We start from the raw sequence: 15,598 nt of genomic DNA on the forward strand, positions 1-15,598 counted from the left end.
GAAATTTTGTAAGATTTTGTAAGAACGAGCCAATCTTTTGAATGGCTCTTTAAAAGAAACAGCTCCCCAGCTCCCTTCAAAGAGCCATAAATCCCATATCTAGTTGTTTAGTCATGTAGTGGTACTGGCTAGTACCTTGTATGTAGAATTGGGTAGGGATGGTACAGACATGTCCCTACCAATATTAGCAACTCCTTGATTGTCCCTACCATTTTTCATGGCACCAGACAGCTGAGAGTTACTGAGCTCTCTCAGCAGCAGCTCTGCCTCAAACTTACACTGTTTTGATTGGCTCCAAAAATTGTGTTTCTCCAACTGAGAACATGACAATGAGTTCACTGGACTCCAATGGCCTCCACAGTCACCAGATCGATCCAATGGAGCAGCTTTGGGATGTGGTGAAACAGAAAATTCTCATCATGGATGTGCAGCAACTGTTTGATGCTGTCATGTCAACAAGGAGAAAACCTCTGAGGAATGTTTACAGCACCTTGTTGAATCTATCACACCAAGAACTAAGACAGTTCTGAAGGTAATGGGTCCAACCTGGTGCCAGCAAGCTGGACCTAAAAGTGTATAATGCAGAAATTTTCAAAATGTAAAAAATACCTTCCAAAAAGGGGAGGAATTGTTATAAATTTATTAAAAAATCTTGGGCTCTTTTAAAATTCTGTCAAAATGTGTCAAATGCTGTCAAACTGAATTTACAATCAATTTTAAACAAATGTCACTTTTAAAAGTAAGTAAGTGACACAAAGCTGTATTTGCAGTTACATTTTCCTACTTATTTACTAGTTTGTGTTGTCAGAACAAAATTTAAGGCAAGAGTATTTCTAAGATATTTATTGTTATATTAAAACATACAAAAATACACTAACTCTTTTAAATTATTTAATAAAAGAAGGCCAGCAGTGGTAATATTAGTTTTTGTATTTATTTTATTTATTATTTGTTATTTATTTGTTCAGTACAAGTGAACTCCTTCAGTAAAACTGTGGTAAAGCATTAAGTGGTAGGCCTAATGCTCTTAAATCGTATTTAAAGCAGCTGGAGCACACACACCGTCACGGACACACCTCCTGTCACACCACTTGCCGGAGAGAGTCGCCTCCCAGTATAAAGCCGAGCTGGTTTCAGTCGCCTCCTGGTCCCAGAGGAGAGCTCCCAGCGGGTGTTTGTGCTCTCAGGTCCTTCCTCAGCCCAAACACGTCCGAACAGATCAGGTTGCGTCTTTATCAGCGTCCACACAAACAGCCTCGCGGGAACAAACCGTCGCATTTACACACAAAAAACAAAATGTAGCGAAAACTGTGGCGTTTTTAAAGAAAATACAAATATACCTGCGCGTGAAACCACAGAATTTAATGAGGTTTTTTAAAAATTTTATATCGATATGCAACCGTAAGAATAGTACTGTTTGAAATTAAAGGGAAAGCGTGGAAGTTAACCTTGAGACCCGTTCCTGTCACGATGGAGAGCAACGCTCCTTAAACGACCAAGCGAGATGGGAAAATGGGAGCTAACCATGGTGAGTCTGAGCTGATCACATTTTATAAGTGTCAGAAAAACGTGGAGCCGACTGTAAGAGGTGATCATACACATCCACAGAGATGTGGGATTTTTCTGAAATTTAAGTGTTGTATGGAGGTCTCTTCACTCCTTCATTTGTTTGAATATGTAATTAACCTGTTAAATTAAGTAGCAATGTTTGCTTACTGCTGCAACAGAGATGATCTTTAAATTTATCCGTGATTGAAATGTGAGGTGAACTCAATGGAGGCCTAAATTCAACCTGCAGGTGATCAACAATCCAACTCTGAAGCAACTTATGTGCGTCATCAGTCACCACCTCCTGTACAGGCTCCTTACTCCTCTCACTAAACGTTCGTCTGTGCAGATTTGACTTCTTCAGTGCTTTGTACCAGCAGTGCTCTGCTGACACTGACACCATGCACTGTGCATGATTCCAACTTCTTGGAAAGACAATGGAGGATTGTTCAATTACTGGTTTGCCGATGCAGAGGCTAATCTTCATCATACCATGAAGGAATATTTGAATAATCATTTACATAGGGAGGCATGCAAATCCTTCCATCTCCTGGCTTTTTAAGTGATGCCATTCAGTAAAGGTAGATTTGTGAGTCATTTGCATGGAATTCAGATGAAATCAAGTCATGCAGGAGCTACTGTCAACACCTCTGGTTATATTATACAGTTGGAACTGGAAGTGTTGGAGACTTGCTCTAAACTGGGTCGTGGAGGTTAAATGAAAGATTTATTTATTTATTTTTGCATAATTTTATGCACCCCAGCTGCTGTCTTGTTAAAACCTGAACAAGGTGCTTAGTATTCATGTTTGATTAAACCGGTTTCTCTGTCATTTTGAGAGCTGTTGGATGCTCTGAAGAGGTTTGGCTATAAAAATAATTCAAAAGCTCTTTGACATCAAACCAGGCCCGAACTCCTGTTTGAATATATGACAAACAGTTTCAATAAGGTGACTGCACCTGCTGAATTAACGCCCGCTGTGTGTTTCTTTGATGTACAAACGTCATGCTAATCCCTTATTTGTCCACAAACACTAGTGTACCCAGAAGCTTCTTGGAGAGTTCTGGTTTCTGTGATGCCTGGAAATTTGATGTTGGCGTAACATGACGTTTTTTTTCATGGAAGCGAAGCTGCATATTTGTTCCATGTTTCCCGTAGGGGTGGACACCTCTTAGCTTATTATTATTATCATTATTATTACACATAAACCTGTTTGTGCAGTCAGTGTAGGCTTGGAATGATGCTGCGGATCATACGCAGGATCACTGAGTGTCTTAGTGGGTTGTGTTGTCACACCTGGCTGTGGGACCATCATGGTTTGTCACAAGTTTGAGCTTTTCGTGACTCAACATCTGACCCTGCTGTTCTAACCACAAACAGAATTGCATTTATATTTGTACATCTGACTGACGTTGGTATTTTTTTAAGCCGTTTTCCTGTTTCTAGAACCCAGTGCAGGAGTGGGGTGAGGAGGTGGATGGTGGCGTGGTGTATGGGATCACTTTGCGACGGGAGCCCGTCCCTACCTCCCCTAACCCCAATGAGACGAGCCCCTGCTCTGCTTTTGTCCAGTACCGGACCTGCAAGGTGCGGCGCCTGAAGGCCGCCACTCTCGACCTGCTGGTAAATTACCTCCTCGACAGCAGCAACCAAGACCAGGACTACAGCAAGATCTTCCTCTCCACCTACAGAACCTTCACCAGCACCACACAGCTCATAGACCTGCTCTTCCGGAGGTACGGATGTTTGATTTCTAGCGCTCTTTTCTGGGTTTTGGCTTTAAGTTATTCCGTTTAATCAATACCAAGAGGGGGGAAAAAACAACCACACATAAACACGAGTGAGTTCACGTCCGTCCGTCTGTCAGGACCAATGTGATACCCACATGTTGTATTGACATATTGGGACACAGTATAGCAACAAGAAGGAAATATTGATATACACTCCTCACAAAAACCTAAAGATGTTCAACTTTTGGGTGAAACTGACAGAAAATGTAAAAAGCTCATGCTAATTATATTACTTGATGAATGCAGGGCATTTAGGTGGAATCACCTGATGGTAATTCCTCCATCTCTTACAATTCATTAAAATAAAATCTATTAGTGGTGAGTTTACTACAACTTAAAATATCAGTGTCTTGTGTGTTAAGTGTTGTCTCGGTCTGATGATGTCAAAATGTGAACATTATGATGAAGATGACTGTTTAGATACAAGCTGCTAGTGAACCAGAACACTTAGTGGTCCGTTCATGGTTTGGGCTCTTCTGTTTTTGTGTGTGTGTGTGGTTAATCAACTTGTTATCACAAATATCTTATGTGCAAGACTAATCATTTTAATGTAGTTATTTTTTTATTTGTAATTGAATGTGAAATGTACAGTACCAGACTAAAGTTTGGACACTTTCCCGTTAAATCTAGTGAAAAACTTGACTGGTATTATAGAGCCAGTAACTTGATAGACTTGTTTTTACGTATGTTATGATAGTTGTGGGTATGCATGTGAGTATGTATGGAATATTTTTTAGGTACTATATATATTTTATTGTTTACTCAACTTTACTTTTATTACTTATTTAATATTTAGGAGGATATGCCAGCTATTGTGTGAGCTAATTAAACATAGTTGTACTACCCTACGGGGAGAAAGGAATCTTTTTTTAAATAAGAGAGAAGAGCATGTTAAACATTGAAATAAAACACTGAACAGTTGTACATGCCAATGCATCAAAGCATCACCTATGTAGAGGTTATAGTGCATTTTGGATTCATTCTGAAATCTTAGAGATATTTGGCTTTATCTAACTTTTTGTGAGTAGTGTATTTTAAGTGTAACAAAGTTGATGAAGTTAATTGTTAGATATCTCAAAATTATCATGAATGCTTTTGTCCACGATAATCGTGCAGTGAAATTCTGATCCTGCTGCAGTTTGTGCTGGGGAGTACACTGGTTTACACCAAAAAACATTTAAATTTTTGTTATATGAATTAGTTTTATTTAATTATTTTATTTAATTAATTACCAATTAATTCCCAAATTTCCCTGAGCACTCTCCAAAGGGATTAATAAAGTATTTCTATTCTATTCTATTACGTTTAGTACACCTAGCTTAAAACAGTTTGTGGGGGACCTTTTTCACTGCTGCACCACTAAACATAAATGTTGAGCGATGACAATAAACTAAGTTCAGAAAGTGAAGCTGTAGCAGATGTTTATGTTGTCTGGAGATACTTTTGGTTTTAAAAGGCCAAACGTGGACTAAATAACTATTTACTGCAAATTCTGTTTGACTAAAGTTGTTGTTGTTGCAACATGAACAACTTGCTGCACCACCTTAGCAGCAAACTTGCGTTGGAGTACCAAAAAGGTATGAAACTAAGATCAACACCCTCCATGTCCTCATTTAAAACTGAAAAAGATGAAGGACACTCTAGCCAGATGTCACTTGCACTGCGTACGACAAATAAAATCTAAAATCTATTATAAATTAGTGGAAAATTTGGTGAAAACAATGTCATTAAAGGACAAAAATAACAAGTACAGTCAAGGACAGTGAAACTAGCATAATTTTGGTCCTTCAGGTGAGCAGTAGTTGCAGTCCTTTTCTCCGTGTTTTTACTGCAGAGTTTCAACCTTTCTGATAAAGAATGTTGAGGATCCACCGTGTGATGTCTTTAAATCTGCTAGATTTTTTTTTCCTCTGTTCTTGCAGAGTCACTATGTTGTATAAGAGTCTTTTTGTTCCATGTTTCCACTGAACAGCGAGCATGCTAGTTTTGCTCACCCTAGCTTTGATGTAATGATAAGTACATAGCTGGTGCTCATTATCTGCAGCCTTTCAACAACAACAATTATGCTCACAGAGCATTTTTAGACCGTGGCTGGCAGGATTTGAGGTCAAGTTTAGGTCGACAAATAATAATTATGAAATAACTAGTCAAAAGGGGAAAAACAGGCTCTGTACACAAACATTTTTAATTCTATGATTTTTATGATTGCAGAGACAGCACTTCTGCAGACCTGGACAACACTGAGTACTACAGGAGGTAAATAGATTAACTTTTGACTTTAAAAATGGATGAAACATAAATATTTTGTGTCATTTAAACGGTGAAAGAATAACGTCTCTTCCGCTGTCTCCTCAGCCCTTTGTTGCCCTTTGTCCAGACATGGTTGGATGAATACAGCGAGGACTTCAGGGACCCTCCACTGCACCCGGCACTCAGGCTGCTGTTGGATCACCTGAGGATCAGCTCTGCAGTGCATGATAGCATGCACAGTCAACCCAATTTCTGCTCACTGGCTGGGCAAGCTGATGAACTGCTCAAGAGCTTCCAGAAAGAAGGTGACCCTTCATGGCATGACTTGGCTTATAAGGCCTCAAAATTAGTATTGCTGGTGATAAAATTATTGATTCCTGCTGTGTTCTTCCTCAGAAATTAGTTCTGCTGCAGCAAATACTGAGCAAGATGAGGAGGGATCTAGCGATGAAGACTCGGGGTGTGAAAACTCTCCAGATCAATGCAGCTTCATGAGCTTCTCAGCTGCAGCCATTGCTGAGCAGCTCACTCGAATGGACTCCGTATGTTCAAGAATACTCCTCAAACTCAGCTTATAACATTCTGATGATTAAAGCCTCACTGATTGTGGCTTTTCTTGCTATTTCAGGCTCTTTTTATCAAAGTGGTGCCCTACCAGTGTTTGGGCTGTGTATGGTCTCAAAGAGACAAAAAGGAAAACATGTCACCAACCATCCGAGCCACCATCACGCAGTTCAACGCTATCACCAACCTGGTGATTGTGTCGCTACTCTGCCAGCCTGCAGACTCGGGTCGCATTTCTTCCCGACAGCCTTCCACATCGCCGGCCCAGAGGGCTCGCATCATAGAGAAGTGGATCAAAGTGGCACAGGTTGGTTATTATGTTACTGTAATTATGCAGCAGTTTTGGGAGGTTTAAGATGTATTTTGAGGCCTTATAAGAATGCAATTTCTCAGCCTTTTTAATAGAAAACAAACTTACTGGAATACTTAAAAATGAAGTTGCTTCTTTGCAGGATTGCCGTCTGTTGAAGAATTTTTCGTCTCTAAAAGCGATCCTGTCTGCCCTGCAGTCTAATCCTGTTTACAGGCTGAGAAAGACCTGGGCCGCAGTCAGCAGGTGGGGGTTGGATCTCTGCCATTTTAAAGACCACATTCCTCTGGTTGTGTTTTTTATGGTTTTTCTAGATAATCATCATTTTAATGAGTGCAATTCAGTGACAATGATGGAAGTCAGCAAATGTCTGGCTTTTGGGCGATGACCCATATTCTGGTTTAGGTCATGAACATTGGATTAAAAGAATAAGCATGCCATAACTTCAGCTTTTCTGTGTGGTATCAACAGCTTGCAAGCAGTAATATGTAAATCTTTAACACAAATTACAACGAATGAAGGTTAAATTATCAAAATGTCTCACTTTTGGTCAGATTAGGCTGTGATTATATTTCGTGTTCTTTTTGCAGAGACAGCATGACCACGTTTGATAATCTCTGTGAGACCTTCCCTGATGAGAATTGTGTTCTAGCAAACAGGGGGCTCCTGGTGGAGGTGAGAAAGAAATACTACTTGTTCAGTTTGACTCATTTGTCAATAAATACCTTTTTTTATGGAACATTGAATTGTTCAAGGGACTATGTGGGTGTAGATTCTTGGTTATGCAGGTCAAAGTCATTCTTTTGTGCTTAAATCTAGTTTATTTTCTTATCTGAAAAGGACTCCATTTTAGGACATGGGGAAATATTACAAAAGTAAAATGGGTCAACCAAAACACCTCCTTTGTGAGAAACTTAACCATATTTCACTGCTGTATGACTTGGCACTAGATTAATTAACTTTTTTATTTATTCACTCATTTCAAACCTGCATCATCCTAAACTTAGCAGCCACAGTTCAACAACTGCAGCTAGCACAGAGGTTAGCATACACATTGGCAAAGAAATTTGCATAGAAGCTGGCACAGAGTTTAACTTACATGTTACAGAGGAAGTTGGCTTATAAGCTGGCAAAGAGGTTACAAGTTAGCATGGCTGTTAGCACAGAAGCTGGCAAAGAGGTTACTCAGTGTAGATATTCCATGGTATCAGGCTATATACTAACCAAAATTTCCTTTCCATTAGAAAGAGCCAAGAAGCACAAGGAACTATTTATTTATTTAAATGAATAGAAAATAGTTTGCTTATGTTATATTAGCTTCAGAATCAAATTTTGTTCTGATTCACTGGTCTGAATAGCCAAAGCCAGAGCCGAAAGACTGAAAGATTTTAAAAACAAAAAACCCTGTAGATACACATAAAATAATTTAAAGGACACGATATTTTAATTTCAATTTATGCTCATTTTCCTATCAGAAATTACAAGCTAAAATACTCTCATAACCCTTAACAGAAAAGTTCACAATGAGAAATGAGTGGAAACATTACATTACATGCTGGAAATATTTGTCCTCTTGAGTGTGAATTTTCTCTCTTAATCATTAAAAAGATTCCTTCTTGAGTTAATATTTACTGAAATGTTAAGCAAAGTTTTAATGGCAAACAAGAGGCCTCAAGCACATCGTGTTCCCTTTTTTCTTTTTCTTTTTTTCTCCCTCACTGTAGTCGTCTTTAGGCATCTGCATCAGAGGCGTCTTTTGTCTAGTTTTAATGAAAGAACTTCAGGATCAACACAGAACTTTCTGTACACGACAACAAAACATCTTGTATTTACTGCACTACAATAAGTTCTCAGAAAAGGTGGTGGCTTTTTTTCTTTGTAAACTCTTATGAACTTAAAATCCTATTTTTTATCAGTACAATTATTAAAAAGCTTGGAATTTATTATTTTATAAAGCATAATTAACAGGACATGTCAATGTATACACATGGTGACGGTTGTATTTAGCTGATTGTTAACATTTTTCATATAAAAAGCTGTTTCACAGACATAAATGTTATAAGTGACCCACATGTGTCTGTAATCTTTTAACTAACTATAACCCCATCTTCAACAGGACGGAGGCCAAGTAACTGTGGATAACATTTCTCCAAAGATATCCAAGAGGTGTCACCTCCCCAGACAGATGGTAAGCTTTGTGCAAAAAGTAAAAACAAGTCTTAAAGCCAGTGCGACACACTGCTGAGTTCAGCCTGAGCACACAAGAAGAATGCTGCAAAACATGATTTATTTTTTTTGTAGAAGTAATTTTCAGGTGAGACAGAAGGCTCATGTAAAAATCCCTCTCATGTTATCCTCCTCAAAGCCACAGGAGCACAAATTTCCCTTGGTGCGGGTGGAATATCTTTGGCATGGCTGAAGTCCAACCCTATCTTTAGCTTCACTAAGAGCTTAGCAGGTTTCAAATGGCTTCAGGTCACCATGATTATAGGACAGTAATAATAGACCAGACTAGGGTCTTTTTATGAGTCATATGCACATTCTCCTGGGCTGAAATTTGAGGCCACAGTGCTGCTGACTGGCTTCTGCCTTGTGTGGACTTTGTCGTGTCAGTATTAAAGACAAAAATGGCTCTAAGGGGGGAAAAAATGACTGGGCTAAAAGAATGGCTGCTAAGGAAATGCAGTGACTACAGCTGCAACTTGAACATATGAGTGTGTTATGTTGTGTGTTTGCAGAGTACCTCAAATGGAATAGTTCCTTACCTGGGAACCTATCTGACCATCCTCACCATGTTGGACACTGCTCTGCCAGACACTGTGAAGGTACATCCCAGTCAATTGAACACTTCTTCTGCAGTAGCTGACAGCGTTGTCTAGTGATGAAGTATACAGAAGATTTCCACATATTTTGAATTTTATTCCAGCACAAAGTAGCAAGAAGTTTACTTAAATCCACCGCAGTTATTGATAAGTAGTGTAGAAACACTCAAGTGTTTTCTTTTTGTTTTTTATTGGGTTAGAATAGAAAAAACTATTTTGAGAGCTTTGAGAGTGAAATGGTCCCATATAGGATTGTCTTATGGCTCCTTTATTGGTGATGCAAACATTGGTTGGGACCAGAAGTTTTACTTACATATAAAGTCTTGTAAGCTAGTACTGTTTTGCTAAGCTAATGCATATTTTTCAGCCTGGCTGACTGAGCTGATTTACAACACCGGTGTCAGATTACTGTAAATTTCCTCATTCATGCTTAAAAATCACCTATTTAACTTTCATGGACGAATTGAAGGTCTTTTAAAGGAGTATCACTGTATTCAAAACCCCCGTCAGTCATGCAAACACTGAGGATGATTCTCAGTAGTTTTTCTTTTGGGAATGTTTATAATGTACTGTTAGCAATGCATCGTTAAATCACATACACCTTATCCTTCAACTACACTGGAGTTTCTTACTACTTTCATGTACTGCTCAGTATTTTTTTGTATCTAATTAATCATTGATGTGTGCAATAAATTGAAGTACTAACCATTTACTCTTTTTGACAGGGTGGCCTCATAAACTTTGAGAAGAGGAGGAGGGTAAGTGGTTCCTCTTAAATCATCTTTTATGCATCCCTCCTTTTTTTTTTTTTTTTTTTTTATTTGATCTTTTTGGTCCACAACAGTTAAATAAAAGGTCCAAAGGTGTTTTATAATTTTGACATGTTGGCTGGGCAGTAGATATGTGTTGTCAAAGTAAACAAAAGGTAGGACACCTACCTTAGTGTATGGTTGAACCAGACACCTCGTGATACTTTTTAAACATTAACGTATTAACTGCAGCACACTATTTCATGTTTCACCTTTCTAGTCTAATCTGGTTATGCAACTACTTTAATGACGGCAGGCAGGACATGTTGCATGTGTTTCCTGTTTATGCCTTAAATTAAAAATTTATTTATAAGGCACATTTCTTAAAAAAAGGAGCACAAAATGCTTTACATACGTATGAAGGGCCTCTACACACACCCAAGTATATGACCTTACTTACACTTTTAATCTCTCTCTCACACACCCACACACACAGACACATACAACATGCATGCAAACAAAACAATAAAGACAGAGAGCAACATAAATAGGTGATATTTAAAATAGAAAAGCATATAATTACATAAGTAAGATGTATAAAATGAAATAAAGAAAATAAGAGACTAAAACAGTCAAATAGCAATTCAAATAACAACTAAGCTAAAAAGGTTGGTCTGCAACCTCTTTTTAAGAACATAAACCGTTATCAGTATTTCTCTCTCCCTACAGGAATTTGATGTCCTGTCACAGATTCGTCTGTTGCAAACAACCTGTTCGCAGTACAGCCTCCCCCATCACCCCAGAGTCGCTGCCTGGCTACAAGGACACCAACTGCTCACCGATCAGGAGAGGTGAGCCAAAGTTTTCTCCTTTTTTTAAAATTTTCTTTTAGCATTTGACAATACTTTAGCTGCTTATGATCTTAAGTTTGGTTGTTATGTAATCTGAAAGTTATAAAAATTTTTTAAGAGGGCAAATACATGTGAGGCCTTTGGATGATGAACAGAAACATTTGTAGTCTTTAGACTGAGTCAACAAGGTTTCCTACATTGATCAACGAAGTTTGCAGGACTCTTGTGTGTTTTTGTTGCAGCTATGAATTGTCGACACAGCTGGAGCCTCCAGTGGATTTATGCTCACCGCCGTCCTGGAGCCAACGCTCGCTCACAAAGAAACTCTCCTTGTGAGTACCAGGCCGCATTGGTCCAGTTTGCATATGTTCCAACATGCACACATTTTACTAAGTACACAGACCTGCACACAGCTATTTACCACTAAAGAGGTAACAGGGTTGGCTTATCATGAAGTTTTTTTGTCTTCAAATGAGATGCTTAGGTCATGCTTTTTGCTGACATTATGTCATTTACTTTCCAGCTGCAGTATACTTGTCTAGGTGTAGCTTTGCTCTCAAACTAAATTTGCTTTTTCAGTCTTCGTTCAGCAAGCGACGAAGCCAAGAGAGTCCCTGCTGACCAGATCAGTGTTTCATCTTCTGGATCCAGTGGATCTGAGATGGAGGATCTCTCCTCCCCGAACTTGGCCTGTTCCATCAGACTGCAGGTAGTTTTGAATACCCAATCCTATTTCTAGCCCTTTGCCCCCACCACTTAGCCCTTTTTGTTACATGTAATGCTAAGGGTTAGTGTCTCCTGGCTCATTCTGGGATGGAGAACTATAGTGGAAATGTAATGAAAACTCTCAATATCCAAACATAGGAGTCATGTAACATTTACATAACTTGCACTTTGTTTTGTGAAAAATAAGCACAAGCCTTTTATGTTATGCATGCTACTAAGCATGTTGCTATAGTCCTTTCCTGGACAATATTGGACCCGGCCTCTTTTCATTACTATTGGATGGATTGATATCCCCTTGACTTACCTCGTATTTGTTAACTTTGTGAATTTGCCCTCCACCTCCTGTTTGTTTATGGTATCCATATCTGAGCTGTAACCTTTTTTTTAATGTTTTATGTTTGTTGATGTGTGTATTGCTAAGTTGGAAAATGCAAAATATTTACACTGTATTTCTGCAGTGTAAATAAGGAAACATTTATGAAATGTAGTCCATTGCCAACAACATAATACTGTATTCTCAATATTCCTGCCGTGTCCTCATCAGCACTTTGACCTAGTCCACTTTTATCTGCCAGTGATCGCAGTACCTATTATGATCAAGGAGAGAAATTAGCTTTAACTTCCTCATTTCTCTCCGTTTTGCTCATACGCTACATCTATACATCTCCACCGGTCTACTATATGCTGTGTAAATCCTTAAAAAAACTGTTTTTTCACAGAAAAGAGCTCAGAAGAAAATAAGTGTAGGATACCAGCAGGCTGCCCTAATGCACCTTCTACTGTTTAATCGGCATTTTTGTTTTCCACATTTCTCTGAATAACTAAAGACCACAGCAAAGGTCTGATGCTTGTTGCCCACATAGCACAACGCCACAGCTGTTTTTTATTTGCTTGTACATTTGTGTTCTTCCAAAGAGCAAGAAGACTCTTGAAATAAAAGAGAAGGGTTTTTAGTTTGTGTAACTGACTCGCCTCTATTTTCTCCTCTGTTTTCTGTACTTTTATTCTCAGTTGTGTTAACAGTGATGGTCTTTGTGTGTTTGGAATAGCGCCGTTTGTTCCTTAATCACAAACAGCCGCCTTGTTCTAAGCAGTCAAACAAACCACTAAAGCATTTCTAATGAGAATAAAATGGGAATGTTGCGTAATCTCCTCTTTGGAGGACCATCGAAACTGCAGTGAGTTCCTCACCAGTGGAATTTCAATTGAGCATGACCTAAGCTGAGCCAGAGAAACCCATAAATGCTACACAGTTCTTACGTTTCATAATATCTTTGTAGCTGATGCTCATCAATATTTCTTTTGTTGGTGCCCTCTTCTAAAGTCCTTTCACAGCTCTTGCAACAACGTGTCCGAGGCCTTCTCTTCCTCCTCTTCCTTGTCCTCCTCTTCATCCTCCCCGTGCTCCTCTGCAACTTCCTCTTCAGACTCTCCGACTCCATCCAACTGCAGCACTGATCTTTGCTCCGCTTCATCGTCGTCCAGCGGTGGGACACGGCTGAAGCCTCCTCTGGCCTCCCACCACAAACGGAGCGTGTCCATGACCTCGCTGCCCATGTATAACCGCCAGGTGGCCGACTGCTGCATCGTCAGGGTCAGCGTGGACCTGGGTCACAACAATGGCAACATGTACAAAAGCATCCTGGTGAGTTAAAGCTCAGGACTTCATTATAAAGACACGCTGTGTAAATGTAAACATGCCAAAAAGATCTTGTTGTTCTTTCTCCTTCATAGCTGACCAGCCAGGACAAAACTGCTCAGGTGATTCAGAGGGCTTTAGAGAAGCATCACCTTGAGCATATGAACGGGCAGGACTTCACCCTGACACAGGTCATCTCACAGGAGAGAGGTCAGAACAGAATGAGTATCAAAAAGAATCGCCTCAAAGGTTATGCCATGATATCTCTTTTAACAGTTCATCCTATGTTTTCTGTTTTTAGAGCTGCTCATACCAGACAAGGCCAATGTCTTCTATGCCATGTCCACGACGGCAAACTTTGACTTCGTTTTGCGCCAGTATCACAAAGGTCAGAGGAAACCGCTGAGAGCTACTTCTAGTCTTGGACGGCTCACAAAGTAAGAGCTTAAAACCGTCAGAGATGAACTCGGCTCATCAGGCGTTCCCAGAAATTAGCCTTTGTTTTTAAAAGGATGTGTTCTCAGTGGTCAGAAAATGGGACATTTCTGTGGATACTGACAAGATTTTGCCAAAGCACTTTATAAAGATGAACGCTCCTCTCAGCAGAAACTCTCAGAGCTTTAAAACTCTTGGATCCGATCCGTTGCCTTTTGGAATAAACTGAAATTGAACCCTACCATTAAGGCAGTAAAGGGGTGGAAAAACTACCCTTTCTGGTGTAATACTGACAAATTACCCAAAGAAAACCCAGCGAGCAACACGTGTTGGCATCTGTGACCTTTTTTCTACATCAACATGGAGAAGCAATTGGCCGTTTCCCAAACCAGCAGGGTGCCATTAATAAGCGGTGTGTTTTTAAAAAGGGATTAGAGCGTGTTGCTGTTTAAAATGCCATGCAGTCTGTGATGAAACCGAAGCCACTCGCTTTTTGTGCTGTGCCACCTAAAAGGTGTGAGGAATGTTGTCAGCAGCGATGATTGTGTACCGGGGAGCAGCCCTGACTGGAAAGATGGCATTCCTGAGGCTGGCTGACGATGACGGTGCCAGCAGAGACTTTGATGGATCGCTAGAGAACGAACATGAACATGACTGCTGTATGTAAATGAGACATAAATAAGGGTGACTTTGTTTGTATTTTCAGTGTTAGTTTGATTTTGTTGTTTAAATTTTTTTATGTTTTCTATTTATTTCACTGTAATTCACTTTAACTGCACCTTTACTTGATTAGCACATCCTAATGAGTCATTGTTAGGTCATCTGGACGGGAAAGAAATGCTTAAAAAAATACCCAGTGTGGTTTGAAATATCTCCCAGTAATGTTTTTAAATATTTTTTAAAATGTCTTATTTTGTTGTGAATACTGATACTTGAGATGCCAACCATGAAAGCTTATTTAAGTTGTATAGAAACAAACTTGTTGACTTGTAAAGCCTGACTGTAACTGGTGCTGAAAGAGCTCGATTGAAATCCTGACCAGTTCATGTAGGTGGAATCATTTCAGTGACGTCAGCTGATGTTAAGACTGAGATGGTAGATAAAAATCTGTTTATTTGTGAAAGCTTCAGGAAGTTATGGCAAAGAAAAAGATCAGTATTGTAGACACACAAGGTAAATCACAAGTTTTCTCACTCCGAAGTGAGATTCAGGAACTTTCCTCGAGGGCGCAGATGGCTGTTTTTAGGAAGGAACCAACATTTCTCTGACCTCTGCTTTCTGAAAAGCTCCCTTCTCCGTACAGTCTGAAGCATGTCACCACTTTCTTGTTCATATTTCTGATGTCTGTTCACTCTTTTGATTATGGAAAATGTTAAATAAAACTGTTTTTAAATCTACCACACTGTTAACAACCTCCTAATAATAATAAAGAAAAAAAACTTTTCAAGATATCCTTGACTTTTTTTTTTCTTTAAATTTCATTATGGTTAATTTTCAAGACTTAAAACTACGCGTTGGCATTTAATTTAGTCAGCAGTATTATTGGGTTTAAGTGTCTGTATTGAATAAAATGAGGTTGCCACTTTTTGATTTTTAGTTTATTGTGGTGGTGGTGTGGATGCTGTGATGTGCAGGACATTTGCTTTCCCAAAGGGGAAGTTTTACGAATATAAACGAAATTAAGCTTTGTGAAATAAGGCTCCTCTTGTAACTTAAATATTCTTTATTTCTTTAATTTGGTTATTGCTGAATTACAGAATAATTCTGGACCTGACAGGGTGAACAAATAAAAAGGGGGGGCGACGAAAAGAACAAAGTCAAAGGTGCGAAATATGGAAAATGGCGAAAACTGTACTATCAAAAGCATCCATTTTCTATACCGCTTATTCCAATTCAGGGTCATGGGGAAGCTGG

The 15,598-nt window shown here is 39.2% G+C and overlaps 1 protein-coding gene across 1 annotated transcript; it reads left to right on the forward strand.

Annotated features, from left to right (window-relative positions):
* The first annotated feature begins 1,124 nt into the window (after positions 1–1,124).
* Positions 1,125–15,131, forward strand: LOC121634410 (ral guanine nucleotide dissociation stimulator-like). The gene is made up of 17 exons (XM_041977011.1): positions 1,125–1,528; positions 2,995–3,284; positions 5,550–5,594; positions 5,694–5,893; positions 5,985–6,130; positions 6,217–6,459; positions 6,605–6,708; positions 7,053–7,137; positions 8,579–8,650; positions 9,201–9,287; positions 10,010–10,042; positions 10,763–10,884; positions 11,127–11,216; positions 11,464–11,593; positions 12,935–13,255; positions 13,345–13,459; positions 13,551–15,131. Exons 1-17 carry the CDS (start codon positions 1,505–1,507, stop codon positions 13,688–13,690), a joined length of 2,247 nt encoding a protein of 748 aa, XP_041832945.1. The 5' UTR covers positions 1,125–1,504; the 3' UTR covers positions 13,691–15,131.
* The last annotated feature ends 467 nt before the right edge of the window (positions 15,132–15,598 follow it).

The sequence above is a fragment of the Melanotaenia boesemani genome, chromosome 2, assembly GCF_017639745.1.
Source record: "Melanotaenia boesemani isolate fMelBoe1 chromosome 2, fMelBoe1.pri, whole genome shotgun sequence".
Lineage (NCBI taxonomy): Eukaryota > Metazoa > Chordata > Actinopteri > Atheriniformes > Melanotaeniidae > Melanotaenia > Melanotaenia boesemani.